The sequence below is a fragment of the Notamacropus eugenii genome, chromosome 1 (assembly GCF_028372415.1).
Source record: "Notamacropus eugenii isolate mMacEug1 chromosome 1, mMacEug1.pri_v2, whole genome shotgun sequence".
NCBI classification, from domain to species: Eukaryota; Metazoa; Chordata; class Mammalia; order Diprotodontia; family Macropodidae; genus Notamacropus; species Notamacropus eugenii.
Window position 1 is genome coordinate 436,059,697 of NC_092872.1, and position 15,714 is coordinate 436,075,410.

Consider the following 15,714-nt stretch of genomic DNA (forward strand, 5'->3'; position numbering starts at 1 on the left):
TAGCTGTATAAACTTGGGCAAGCTAATTCTCTTCTCTGAGACTCAGTTTCATGATCTATAAAATCAAGTAGTTTGACTCAGTGATTTCTAATTTTGAGAATCTCCATTTCAACACAACACACTAAGGTTCTTCCAGTTCTAACATTTCCTATTTAAGGGTCTCTCTCAACACTAGCACTATATTCTTCTCTGTTCTAACATTCAAAAGTATTCTGGGCTCTAAGGTCCCTGTAAGTCCTAATATTCTTTGAATTATCATAAGCATGAACTGAAACTCTTCAAGGTACAAAGGTCTATGTAGAGAATACTTCAGAGACTAACTAAGGTGGAATAACACATGGTGTTCCTTTCAGAAGCAGAATCTCACTACAAACCAGTATTTAATAATTTCAGTGGTGCTGACATCAAGTCCCTGAGTGCCTTTCTTGCCTTTCTCTTTTCCCAAAGAGACTGTCTTTTTCTCCCACTTTCCCCATGTTCCCCCAGTGTTTTCATTATATCTTACTTGTAGAGACCATCAGGTTCCAGACACTTGAAGATGACTGAATAGATGCTAACTTCTGGGACCTCACCATGGCTTCTGCCAGCTGCTACACAAGATGTTCCAAGGCCAGAGAGCAAATCATCAGCAAAACTTAAGAATTCTCCTGGAGGAAATCAAAAGGTTGAGAGTAAAAGTTAGCAGGATAAAGTAATAAAAATACCCAGTCCTAGATATGTAAACATTTCTATTTTACCAAAATGAATTGGGTCATACACACACACACATACACAGACACATATGTGTATATATATCTATACATATATACATATACATATTCTTGGTAGTTCTTCCTTGATATAAAACATCCAAAGGCATATGGTAATAGGACCATAGATATAGAATTCAAAAGTATCTTAGAAGTCAAATTATCCAACCCTTATCTTTTTCTAATGAGGAAAAAAGAGAGGTTGTGGCTGGCCTAAGGTCATATAAATAGTAAGTAGCCATAACAGAATTTGAACCCAGAACCCCAGACCCAACATGTAACTCTCTTTCCATTGTGTCATGTTGCAAAGTAATATGGACAAACATGAAAACATTTTAAAAATCATACTATTTCTTTACTCAAGAGTATTTAAAGGCCCCCCCTAGTGAAAATAGAATAAAATCCAAACTCCTAAGCCTGGCATTCAATACCCTTATAATCTAGTTTTGCCTACTGTAATGGTAATTTAAATGGGAAGATCTTTCCCATTCATTAATAGATCCATGTGACCTGTTTAAATCACATGGAAGCCTAAGTCACATGTGGTGGGAGGAGCTTGCTTAATGGGTAGAATAGGAAGGGTGGAGCAGAACTGACAGGAAGTGAATGAGAGCAATTAGGACAAGGACAGAGAGAGGGCACAGGCAAGCAGGCACAGCTAGATTCATGAGTATTTGCTTGTGTAAGGCCCCAGGGTGGGGGAGAGAGGCTTGGGACTGGCTTTGTCCCCTTCAGTGCTAATGTGTATTGACTTCTTGGCTACTATGATGGATCTGGCTTTCTGATTTTGGGATCTCACTTTCTGGTGTCTGAATAAATATTTTTCTTCTGCCTTCTATGTGCAGAGGCTGTTATACTTTGCATTTGAGAACTATGCCAGCATATTCACAGTCACTACTAGTGCTGTGAATATTGCATTGTCAATATATTTGGCATTACTAACAGGATCGTAGTGTATAAAATATCTATTTGGAGGCAGAAAGGATTTAAAGGGAGAAAGAGATATTCCAGGATGGGAGGATTTACGGTATTTCTCTCTAGTAAGGGAATGAGCTAAAAGCACTGGACTCTGTGAAAGCTAGGAAGTGAGGTTACAGGAGGGGAAATCTAGACACATGGGAAGGTGTTTGCAAGGAATATCAATAAAACCAGAGAAATAGCTGGTCGGCCTGTGTAGGAAGGGCTGGATTTTATTAACAGGTTACCATATTATGTGTAAAAGTAGAGACAAGCTCCCAAAGGAAAAACTTTAGATGGAAAAAGAGTTAGTTAGTTTGTATGTGAATTCTTAGTGTTTGGGCTCTCCTTTAAAAGAACAAGCTGAGGAGTCTCAGGTGGAAAAAAAGGCTGTTCATTTATCTAAGAAAAAGTGGAAGGCTGGCAAAAGAAGTGTGCATATAACCTTTATACAGACCCAGCCTAGTTGCCATGATGATGACTGGTAGTAGAGCGCATGGGTGGAAAATGTATCTAACTCAGAGTTGGAAAATGAAACAATGTTTCAGGGGGAGACTCCTAAGGCCAAAGACCCCTCCCCCATACTAAGGTGAAAAGAAGAGAACCAAGTAGGGAACACAGTGTTTAGGGAGATAATTGAGGATTTTACTCAGCAAGAAGTCACAGATATTTTGAATTAGTTCACCAAAGGATGGGAGAATCATTAATATCTTGGTTGGTGAGAATCAGTGATGAAGGAGCTGGAGGAGTATTGATAGATGACATGGATTGCTTGAAACTTATAGCTGCCAGAATCCTTTTGTACAGCAAGAAAGCCTTGAGAGATTACAATATGCAAGGAAGTAACAATATGACCAACCTGTAAGCTTTGCTTGCAGAAGGATGCAGTAAGCAGTATCCTACTAGCTCTATGTGGTCTGGTGGAGATAAACCCTGGTATTCCCTTAGGGACTATATAAGAAAGTTAAAGGAGGAGGTAATGAAGGCTGCCATAATGATTGGAAACGCAGATGCATACTATGATACCCCCTTAGCAATTTCCCAAAGGAATATAATAGTGAAAATGACTCCTACTGCCTTACAAATACCTAGTTTTGACTCTAATAATTGTGGAAATATGGAACCCTCTTTCAGAAGTGATGGACAAGATTTCACAGTTAAGTGACTTAAGGGACTGGGGAAAAGATAAATTTCCTCTAAAGAAAAGATTATATAGCCAGTGGATTCAAAGTCAGAATAGATTATCTAGAAAAGAATTGTTTACTCCTCTATTGAGAGCAGGGGTAGATTTTGGAAGCAAAGATGGCATTCCAACTGATGAATGAGAAAGGGGGGCTTAATACTAGATATAATAGAGAGGGAAGAACTGCTCCTACAGATCCTTCTGAACCACTATATCCAAGTTTGTCACACCTTCAGGGAGAATAGAAAACTATCTGAGCCCCAGCTCCAATTAAATAAATACACAAATGGGATTACAGACCTCATAGCAATTTGACTAAATATTGACAAAATGGATCAAATACTGTAACCAGGGAATTAATAGATACTGGGGCAGAGGCCACTCTGGTAAGAGAGGAAATCCTGGTAAGTGTAAACATGGAACTCCTATCACCATCATAGAACTGGGAGGAGCCAGACAAGCCAAACTAATGATGAAAATTAGACAATTACCTAAGAAAGAATGTACCATTCCCAAATACATCATTGGAATAGATATATTGATAGGTATGACTCTAAATTTACCTGAGGGGAGATATCAATTTGCAGTAAGGAAGCTAGGAATTAATACAGTTTTAATGGGTAAAATAAAAATGGACACATTCATCTTCCCTCAACTTTCTAAAGTAATTACTTTAAAGCAGTATCATGTGCCAGGTGGTCAAGATGAAATCATCATTACACCAATTCAAACTTATCACCCACTAATACTCCAACATGAGCCATTTATTCCAGTCAGACCAGTCTTTTGACTGTCTCCCTACCCACCTTGAGCACTGGGATAATTAAATATTAATAACTTAGAACAACCAATAAGTACATCTGAGATCACAGGGTAAAAATTAACTTATTTCAGCAGAGCTGATGTCTAAATCACTGACCTTTTTGATTAGGGTAATATTTTAAGACTCCATCCCCATCATAAACAGCTTTAGATTCACCTTTTTTCCACATAAAAAAATGAGATTGCATGGCACAGTGGAAAGGACACTGAGCTGAGAGTCAAGACAACTCCTAGTTTGTGTCACTTCTCTTTCTAGACTTCCATTTTACTCCTCTATAAAATAGGGGAAGGGAACTGGCTTTAATGGTCTCTAAAATCCTTTCTAATTTTGAGTCCGTCAAATCCATGTAAATAGTTGGGTGATGATGGGCAAATTCTAAACCCTTTTCTAGGTCTTCATTTCTTCTTTAAAATTAGGAGGTTATATTGGATGTTTCCTAAGATGTTTTCCTGTTCTATGAATGCTAGAGAAAATGCGCCTTGAAACATTCAGTGTGATGCAAGATTGCCAGAATTGCACAGAAGTATTAATCATTATAAAAGAAACTGTGAAGAATCACAGAGAATGTGACAAAATATGGAGTAAATAATAATTACAAGAAAGAGAAAAACATTCACTTTCCATCATATTGCTTGCTATTCAGTAATAACCTTCCAAGTAGCTCATAGATGAGAATGTTTATAAATCTCTTTCCCTAAAGAATTTGAATTCTTCATGATTCTAAGGAGACACTGAGATGCAGGCTCTGGGCAGTTGATTTTTCCCCCTAGGTCTTCAGACAAATACCTTAAGTAGAACTTGTATCCATTACCAATGATCACTTCTGAAAGATTATTTGAAAAATAAACAAAATAAAAAACATGAATAAATTGTCAGTTCAGATATAAAGAATTATTCTTGCCCTGATTTTCACTAACTAGCTTTATGTCCCTGAGGAAGTCATGTCCTCTTGATGTGTAGGGTAAGGGAAACAATACTGGAATTGGAAACAGAAGTCTAGCTCTATTATCTATTCTCTTGGTTACATTATGGTAGATCTCTTCAATTCTGTAGTCTCTCTATTTTCTTCTACTAAAAAATGAAAGTGTAGCACTACTACTATTAATAGCTAACATTTGTATAGCACTTACTATGTGACAGACATTGTGTTAAGCATTTTACAATTATTATTTCATTTGATTCTCAAAACAACCCTGAGGGTAGGTGCAATTATTAATCCCCATTTTATAGATGAAGAAACTGAAGCAAACAGATGTTTAGTAACTTCTTCAGGGTCACATAGCTAATATGTTTCTAAGGTTAGACTTGAATTCATGTCTTCCTGACTCCAAGCCTGATACTCCATTCACTGCACCACCTAGTTACTCTCCAAGTAACTTTGCAACACAAAATCCTATAATCTTATAATGTTGGGCACAAAGTATCTACATGCCATCCTTATTAAGAATGATGATAATGATAAATTTACAACTATATAACATTTTTGGATTATAAAATAGTTTAGATAAACTTTCTAATTTGATGCTTACTGTATTATTGGAGATAGACAGAGTATGAGTGCCGTGTTTTGTTTCTTTGGGCCAGACCTGTGATTTCATTGGTATAAGAAACTCTTCAGTGAGGAAAATACTTATCCTATTACAAATTGACATGTGCTCTATCATTTAGCATGTGAGAGATCACTGAGAGATTAGGTTAAATCCCAGGGTCATTCAGCCAATAAATAAATGTCTTAGGCGAGATTTGAACACAGGTCATTCTGACTCTATGACCAGCTTACACTATGCAAAATTGCCTCTCTAAGTATTACCATCCACATGAATGTGTGAGTATACTAAGAGAACATGTCAGTCTCCTACTTAGTAAACGTGAGTGACTCCCTGTTGCCTTTAGAATCAAGTACAATATCCTCCATAAGTGTTTAAAGCCCATTACATCTTTAACTATGACTACTTTTCTAGTCTTATGAAACATTATTTTCATTCACTCCCTCTCTAACTATAAGTTCCTTGAGAGCAGGAACTGTTTAAATTTTGTCTCTGTATCTTCAATATCCAGTACAGTGCCTGGCATTTAAAAAGTGTTTAACAGATGCTTTGTTGATTAGATAGCTATACAGCAAACACAGAGCCAAATATAAATCAATTCTCTTCCAGCCTTTCAAAAAAAAATTCTTCATATTTGCACCAACATGTTAAGAACTTTCTTTATTGAGACATATAACATAAAGAGTAATATAGAGCAATAACTTTCTGACACTTTAAACAACCATTTTAAGTGGAACAGTTCTTGGTTACTCTTTCTAAAAAAAAAAAAAACAAACAAACAAGAAAAAATCAGCAAGGAAGACAGAGCAGGAGGAAGCAATAGATCCCATTTCTTTCCCACAACTATTCCAAAAAGATTTAGAAAGAGAACCAGACTAAGTAAGGGTAAGGAAATCAAGAGAAAAGCAGCCATAGGTCAGTTTTTTCAAGCCCTCGATTATGAAATCATTCATAGGTAAATGACCACAGCAGAAACTACAGAACAGAAGTAGACCTTCACCTCTCTTTCTCTGAAACTGCAGACACTTCTAGCTAGGACCAGCAACTCTTTACCTGAGTTCTGACATAGGGTGAAAAGTCTGTTGCTCAGAGTGAAACCAGAGTCCAGAGTCTACAAAGTTCAAACAAGGAAGGAATAACAATCAGACCATGGCTTTGACTATACTGTTTAAAGCTGGCTGAAATTCTGCCTGACTAACCTCTCATGTCCTTCAAGAGCTATTATAGGGACCTGGATTCCAAAGATACTAACAGAAAAGAGGAGAATAATTTCAAAGTATTTACAAGCAAAGGCTCAAACCCTCCTCTCCACTCCAAATACAGAACTTGGCCACAAGGTCACCTATAATTCCTGGAAGAAATGAAGCAAGAATTTTTTTTTTAATATTTTTACTTATCTAATAAAATGTTTCCCAACTTCATGTAAAAAAAATAATCATTTTTTAAAAATTAAGCTTCAAATTCTTTCCCTTCCTCCCATTTCCCCTCCAAGCACTTTGATGTCAATTATGTATGTGAGGCCACTCAAAACAAATTTCATATTAGTCATGCTGCAAAAGAAAACATAAAGAAAAGAAAAAAGTATGCTTCAATCTGCATTCAGAGTTCATTATTTCTCTCTCCCTGTAGGTAGGTGGCATTTTTTTAAAATCATGCCTCCTTTGGAATTGTCCTGGATCATTTTCTTACCAGACTGGCTAAGTCTTTCACACTCAATCATCCTTACAATTTTGCTGTTACTTTGTATAACATTCTTCTGGTTCTGCTCACTTTGCATCAATTCATATAAATCTTTCCAGGTTTTTCTGAAACCATTCCACTCATCATATCTTATAGAATAAGAGTATTCCATCATACTCCATCATAACCATATGCTACAACTTGTTCAGTTCATTCTCCTATTGACGGACATCCCCTCATTTTCCAATACTTTGCCACCATAAAAAAGAGTTGCTATAAATATTTTGAATAGGTCCTTTGAACTTTTCTTTGATCTCTTTGGATACAGACCTAGTAGGAATATTTCTGGGTCAAAGGGTATGCACATTTAAATAGTTTTATGGACAAAGTTCCAAATTGTTCCCCAGAATGGCTTGACTAGTTTACAACTGCACCAACAGTGCATTAGTGCCCCAACATTTTCACATACCCCCCAGCATTGGTTACTTTCTTTTTCTATATCATATTAGCCAGTCTGATAAGTATAAGGTGGTACTCAGAGTTGCTTTAATTTGCACTTATCTAAAAGTGATTTAGAGCATTTTTCATGTAACTATTAATGACTTTGATTTCTTTTTCTGAGAACTACCTGTTCGTACCCTTTAGTCACTTACCAACAGGAGAATGGCTCTTACTTTTTTTTAAAATAAATTTGGCTTATTTCCCTATATTTTTTTGAGAAATGAGGGTGTTTTCAGAGAAACCTGCAAAAAAAATTCCCAGTTTCCTGTTTTACTTCTAATTTTAGCTGCATTATTAATTTTGTTTGTGCAAAAACTTTTTAATTTCATGTAATCAAAATTATTTTACTTCTTGTCATTCTCTCTGTCCCTTGTTTGGTCATAAACTCTTTCCTTATCCAAAGATCTGGCTGGTACATTTTTCCATGCTTCCCTAATTTACATATGATATCACCCTTTATGTCTATATCATTTATTCATTTTGATCTTATCATGATATATGATATGAAACGATGGTTTCTGCATATGCCTAGTTTATGCCAAACTGCTTTCCAGCTTCCCCAACATTTTTTGTTAAGTTCTTACTCCCAAAACTTGGATCTTTGGGTTTATCAAACACTAGATGACTATGGTCATTTACTACTATGTATTGTGTACCTAATTTGTTCTACTGATCCACTGATCCACCACTCTGTTTCTTAGCCAATACCAGGTAGTTTTGATTATTACCACTTTGTAATATTGTTTGAAATCTGAAACTCCTAGACTGCCTTCCTTCACATTTTTTTTCACCTTGACCTTTTATTTTTCCAGATGAATTTTGTTACTATTTTTTCTATCTCAATAAAATAATTCTTTGGTAATTCAATTGGTATAGCATTGAATAAGTAAATTAACTTAGGTAGAATTGTCAAAGTAAGCTTTGGCCTACTGGTGAGCAATTAATATTTCTCCAATTGCTTAGATCTCTGTTTCTGTGAAAAGTGTTTTATAATTGTCACATAATTCCTAGGTTTAACTTGGAAGGTAGATTCCCAAGTATTTCATATTGTCTGCAATTATTTTAAATGGAATTTCTCTATCTCTTCCTGTTGGGTTTTGTTGATAGTATACAGAGATGCTGGTGATTTGTTTGGGTTTTTTTATATCCTGCAACCTGGCTGAAGTTGTTAATTGTTTCAACTAGTTTTTTAGTTGATTATCTAAATATGCCATCATATCATCTGCAAAATGTGATAGTTTTGCTTCCTCACTGCTTCATTTTTTGGCTTACTGCTATAGCTAGCATTTCTAGAACAATACTGAATAATGGTAGTGAGAATAAACATCCTTCCTTCACTCCTGTTCTTATTGGGAAGGCTTCATTTTATCCCTGTTACCGTTCATGCTTGCTCTTCATTCTATGTAGATACTACTTATTATTTTAAGAAAGGTTCTATTGATTTGTATACTTTATAGTGTTTTAAATAGGATTCATCAAAGGCTTTTTGTACATCTATTGATATAATTATATGATTTTTTGTTTTTGTGTTAATGATGTAGTCAATTATGCTGACAATTTTCCTAATATTGAAATAGCCCTGCATTCTTGGTATAGATCAAACCTGGTCATAGTATATGATCTTTGTGATATGGTAATCTTATTAGTATTTCATCAATTTTTTTTTGCATTGATTTTCATTAAGGAAATTGGTCTATAGTTTTCTTTCTCTGTTTTTTCTCTTTCTGGTTTTCAGTATCAAAACCATATTTGTTTCATAAAATAATTTGGCAGGATTTTTTAAATCTATTTTTCAATTAGTTTATACAGTATTGAATTAATTGTTCCTTAAATGTTTGGTATAATTCATAGCAAATTGATCTGGTCTTGGGGATTTTTTTGGGGGGGGGGGGAGGTTCATTAATAGCATGTTCAATTTCTTTTTTCTAAGATAGTTATTTAAGTACTCTATTTCCTTTTCTGTTAATCTGGGCAGTTTATATTTTTTGTAAATATTCATTCACTTCATTTAGATTATTATATTTACTGGCATAACAACAAAATAACTCTCAATAACTTCTTTCATTTCATCTCCATTGGTGGTGAATTCACCCTTTTCATTTTATTGATATCAGTAATTTGTTTTTCATGTTTCTTATTTAAAATCAAATTAACCAATGGTTTATTTTAATGTTTTTATTTTCCCATAAAACCAACTCTTAGTTTTATTTATTGCTTATTTTTTTCTTTCAATTTTATTAATCTCTCCTCTGATTCTTAGGATTTTCATTTATGTGTTTAATTGGAAATTTTAAATTTGTTCTTTTTCTAGGTTTCTTTTTTTTTAGTTCTATACCCAATTTGTTGATTGGCTCTCTCTTTTCTTGATGTACATATTTAGAGATATAAACTTTCCCCTAAGTGCTGCTTTGACTACGTCTAACAGATTATGGTATGTTATCTCATTGTCATCATTCTTTTTAATGAAATTATTGATTGTTTCCATGATCTGTCCTTTGACCCATTGATCCTTTAATATAAAACTAGTTTCCAATTAACTTTTAACCTTTGTTTCCATGACCCTTTATTAAATTAGATTTATGTTATGGTCTAAAAAGTTTGCTTTTTAATATTTCTGCTATTTTGCATTTGGTTGTGAGGTTTTTATGAAGGTTCTATGTACAGTTCCATGTATATTTTAAGGTCAGTTTTTATGAAGGTGTCATGTATAGTTGAGCAAAATGTCTACTTCCTTCTATTCCCATTCAGTTTTCTTCAGAAGTCTATTATATCTAACTTATCCAAGATTCTACTCACTTCCTTAACTACTTTCTTATTTATTTTATGGTTAGAGTTATCTAGCTTTGAGAAGGGAAAGTTGGGGTCCCTTACTAGTATAGATTTGAAATGTTCATTTCCTCCTGTAACTCATTTAACATTTCCATTACAATTCTGGATCTTATCCTATTTGGTGCATATGTTTAGTACTCATATTACTTCATTGTTGGTCGTGCCTTTTAGCAAAATGCTATTTCCCTATTTATCCCATTTAATTAAGTCTACTTTTCCTTTCTTCAAAGATCATGATTTCTACCCCTGCCTTTTTTACTTCAGCAGAAGCATAATAGATCCTGCTTTGCTCCCTTATTTTTAACTCTATGTATGTTCCTCTGTTTCACGTGTTTCTTGTAAACAATCTATTATTGGATTCTAATTTCTAATCCATTTTGCTATCCACTTCCATTTTATAGGTGAGTTCATCCCATTCACATTCAGAGTTATGAAAGCTAACTGTATTTCCCTCCATCTTATTTCCTTCTGTTATTCTTCTCTCTCTCATTATCCTGTCCCTTCTCTGAAGTCTGTTTTTCTTCAGGCCACGGCTTTCTTTTACCTGCCCTCCCTTTTATCATCTCCCCTTTCTCTTATCCCCTTCCTCTCCTACTTCCATGTTACATAAGATGGATTTTTTTTACCAATTAGTGTGTATATATGTCTGTATGACATACATATATACACATACACTTCCTGTTTGAACTAAATTAGATATGATTGAAGTTCAGGTGTTTCCTGTCCCCCTACTTCTCCCTCCACTGTAAAAAAGCTCTTCTTTGCATGCCTCTGTTATATAAGATAATTTTCTCTATTCTTCTCTCTTCCTCCTTTACTCAGGGCATCTCTATTTCTCATATATCCATTTTTTTTACATCATTTCAACATACTGGCAAATTCTTGTACCCTCTTTCCATGTAGAATCCTTCTAATTGCTCTAATAATGATAAGTTTTGTAGAAGATACATATATCATTTTCTCATATAGAAAGTCCCTTATGATTTTTCCTTCATGTTTACCTTTTTATGCTTCTCTTGAGTCTTGTCTTTGAAAGTCATGTTTTCTATTCAACTTTGGTCTTTTCATCAGGAATGCTTGAAAGTCCTTTATTTCACTAAATATCCACTGTTTTTCCTTTTGAAATATTACACTCTGTTCTGCTGAGTAGATTATTCTTGGTTGTAATCCCAGTGCTTTTGCCTTCCAGAATATCATATTCCAAGAGCTCCATTTCCTTTAACGTGACAACTGCTAAATCCTGACTATGGTTCCACATAACTGTATGCTTTCTTTCTGGCTGCTTGAAGTATTTTTTCTTTGACCTGGGAATTGTGGAATTTGGCTATAATATCCCTGAGAGATCCTTTTGGGATCTCTTTCAAGAGTTGATTGGTAGATTTGTTCAGTTTCCATTTTATGCTTTGGTTCCAGAGTATCAGAGCAGTTTTCCTTGTTAATTTCTTGAAATATGATGTTTATGTTCTTACATTATGGCTTTCAGGTAATCCAATAATTTAAAAATTAGACCTCCTCAATCTATTTTCCTGGTCAGTTTTTCTACGAGATATTTCACATTTTCTTCTAATTTTCATTCTTTTGATTTTGTTTTATTATTTCTTGATGTCTCATGAAGCTATTACCTTCAATTTACTCAATTACAATGTTTAAGGAATTATTTTCTTCAGTGAGCTGTTGGACTTCTTTTTCTATTTGACCAATACTACTTTTTGTTTTAAAGGTGCTAATTTACCATGCTGTTAATTGTCTTTTGTTAATTTTCTTCCTTTACTTTCATTTCTTTATGTGAAATTTCCCCTTTCACTTTTATTGGATTTTGAAAATAACTCTTTAGTTCTTCCAGGAATTTTTGTTGAGTTTCTGCCCAATTCCCATGTTTTTCTTTGAGGCTTTGCTTGTAGCCGTTCTGACTTCATTGTCTTCTTCTGAGTTTATGTCTTAATATTCTCTGTTGCCATAGTAGCTTTTTATGGTCAGCTCCCTTTTCTGTTGTTTGTTTATTTTCCATCCTGTTTCCTCATTTAGAACTTCATGTTAATGTTGGTCTCTGTTCCAGCATGAGATGGGGGGGAGGGTAAATTGGTAGAGTTTCAGGTTTGAGTGTTTTTGTACTGCTGTTTCAGATCTGGTGCTGGAACTCTGGAAGATTTTTATGCTTCCAAGGTAGTGTGATCAGGGGAGAGGTGTGATCTCTGTTCTTTTGGTCTACACTCTGGTCTTTACCTAGGAATGACAATCCCTTGGGATTACAGGCAATATTACTCCTCAGAGCTACTCCTTCCTTGGGACTGGAAATGATAATGCCCTAAGGGCTTCCACTCCCTTTTGACCAAAAGTGCTCCTCTCCACCCTAGAACTATGATCCAGAAATGGATATAGACAATGAAGTCAACAAATAATGAGCGTTCAGGATTTCCACTTCCTCTTAACCAGAAATTATTTTCTCTGTCCTTGGACTATGACTCAAAAGTGTACATAAGTAATGAAGTTGACAAAAACATCTAGTCCAATATCCAGTGATAGCATATGCTATAATCTCTGAGCAGTTGCCACATCCCCGTACCACTTCTGGCTTCAGAGCTGCAGAGTACCTGCAGCTACTGTTGCTTCTGTCACCACCACCTAATCTCACCACTAGTGTTTTATCTATACAGGCTCCGGGGCAGCCTCCACCTTTGTGTCACAGATCCCTCTGCCTTCCTATGCTGTCTTGGATGAAAGAATGTCTCAACCCAAGCGTTTATTGTCTCTGCCACTCCAGAATTCAATTTGAAGCATTATTTCAAAGTCCCTTGGAGAGGAATGTTGGGAGAGCTCAGTTGAGTGCTTTCTCTACACTGCCATCACGGCTTCACCCAAAGAAAGAGTTTTTTTTTTTCTTTTAAAGGAAGCAAAATTCTATTATAATGAAATTAGATTTCTAGAGGAAAAGGTTGGAAAAGAAATGAGCTCTTGAAGAATAGAAGATAACAGTTTGGTACAAAACTTTACTAATGTAACAGAATACTTGAAATTCAGAATCAATCAAAGGGAATTCTGTGACTCCATGAGATAACATGAAATATTAAATTAAAATTGAGACCAAAAAAATAAGTGAACGTACAATATATCTGATATTAACAAGTAATTGACCTAGAAAACAGATCACTGAGAAATAAATTCAGAATTATTGCACCACATAAAAGCCATGACAAAAAAAAAGCCTGGATATCATATTTCAAGAAACCATGAGGAAAATTTTATGGCTCTATTTGATCCAGATGGCAAAAGTGAAAAATAGACTTCCCCAAATCACCTTCTAAATGAACTTCCCAAATTAAAACTTCCAGTTTCAAACTCTTCTACTCAAAATACAGAGGTCCCAGCTTAATACGCACATACACACACACACAGACACACACACACAAACACGTCTGTGTGATATATACATACATATGTATATATGTGTGTGTAGATGGAGTGTATAATTTATATATATGTGTATGTTTGTATATATATATATGTACATTATATTATATATAATGTATATACACATCTCTATATATGTATATACATACATATACATTCATACATGCAGAAAGAGAGGGAGAGAGATAGATCACAATAAAAAGAGTTTAATTGTCAAGAAACTATAGTTATGATCACCTAAGATTTGGCAGCTACCACTTAAAAGGAGAGACAAGCTTGAAATATAATATTTCAAGAGGTAAAAGAGAGATGTTAAACTAAGAATAACTTATCTACTAAAAGTAAGTATAATCTTTCAATGGAAAAAGTGAATTTTTAATGCAATAGGTCTTTCAAGAATTTCTGATGAAAAGACCAGGGCTAAGTAGAAACATTGAAATACAAACAAAAAAGTTAAGAGAAACAGGAAAGGTATGCCTTCAAAACCCAAATGTCACAGGACCATACAGGAACTTAAATAAGAGAGATGGCACAATAGTGGTTTTGTTATATTTTGATACTTTTTAAAAAAAAAAAGAAAAGGAAACATGGAAAGAATATAGTAGGAAAGAAAGGAAGAATTTATCTTACTGAATTAGAGGTCATCAATATAGTTCTATAAAAAGGAGGAGGAAAGGGTACAGGGAGCAAATGTCATTTAAATCTCCCATTCATCAGAAATAAATAATTATAGAATGCACCAAAAACAAAAGAGGAATAGAAATATCTTTAACTCAGCAAGGAAACATTAAGGAACAGAGAGAGGGAAGAGAGGGGAATAGCATGCAGCAGTAGTTTTCAAAGTGTGTTCTGGGTTCCCTTCACCCCCGATTCCAGTCGAGGGTCTATGAGTTTGAAACTATTTTCATAATAATATAAATGTTTTAATTTTTAATATGGAAATATTGACAAATATAATCAATATGAGCAAAAGCCCTTTGAGGGAGGGAGGTTTGTTGATAATTTTTAAGCATGCTAATATGTCCTAAGACTAAAAAGTTTGAGAACTGCAGAAATGAGAGGTAGATTAGGAAAGGAAAGATTAGTCATAAGTAAAATAAATTTCAACTTTGAAGGATGTATTGTGAAATGAGATAAAAAATACATAAAAAATTGTGGTTGGGGGGACAGGTCAAGGGAAGAAAATAGTGGGAGAGTTACAAAAGCAGATTGCATCAAACATAAAGTATTGGTGCTAGCCACATTTCATTTCTTACCATCACCTTTTTCATAAAGAAAGGAGTAAAAGAGCAAAAAGTAAGAAGGGTATAAAAGAATAGGCTGAAGGGAAACATACAAACAATTACTATGTCTGTGAATGTAATGTACTTACTCTTCCATAAAACACAAAAGGACAACAGAATGAAGTAAAAATCTTAATTTAACAGTACATTTTTATTTTTGTTTTTTTTTTTTAATAAGAAAAATACTTGAAACAGATTCAAAAAGAGTTAACATAAGGTGTTGGTGCAAAATTGATTATACTTTTATTAAACTCAAAATAGCAGGGGAAATAATTGTGACTCAGTTAAAGCAACAATACAGATAGAACTGATTAAAAGAGATAAACAAGGGACGTCTATTATTTGCTTAAAGGTACCCTAGACAATATAAATTTGTAACACAAATGCACCAACTACTACAACATCTGAATATGTAAAGGGAATAATAAAGGTGTTACAGGGAGAAACAGACAATAAAATTATCATAGTTGGGAATTTCCATATATTCCTAGAACTAGACTAGTTTGATAAGAAGATATAAACAAGAAAGGCATTAAGAATCTGGATAGAATTTTAGAAGAATTAGATACGAAGCTCTCTGGTAGTTATGTAAGGGCAAGCAAAGGAGGATCTTTTGCTGTTTTTGTTTTAGTATAATCAAGTGCCTTTGATTGAATCTTGACTTTGTCAACCAAAGAGTCTTTGCTAGGAGTAAGTACACAAACAAGTTTCTTTAACTAGAAATAGTATATGTATTTGTATTGTTAATGTGATT

The 15,714-nt window shown here is 34.4% G+C and overlaps 1 protein-coding gene across 1 annotated transcript in view; it reads right to left on the minus strand.

The window, feature by feature from the left end:
* ASTN2 (astrotactin 2) overlaps window positions 1-15,714 on the minus strand; it is a 1,124,306-nt gene that overhangs the window by 116,887 nt on the left and 991,705 nt on the right. Inside the window, exon 20 of the mRNA XM_072631748.1 lies at window positions 506-647. Within this exon, the coding sequence (XP_072487849.1) occupies window positions 506-647 (142 nt within the window). The remainder of the gene's footprint in view (window positions 1-505; window positions 648-15,714) is intronic.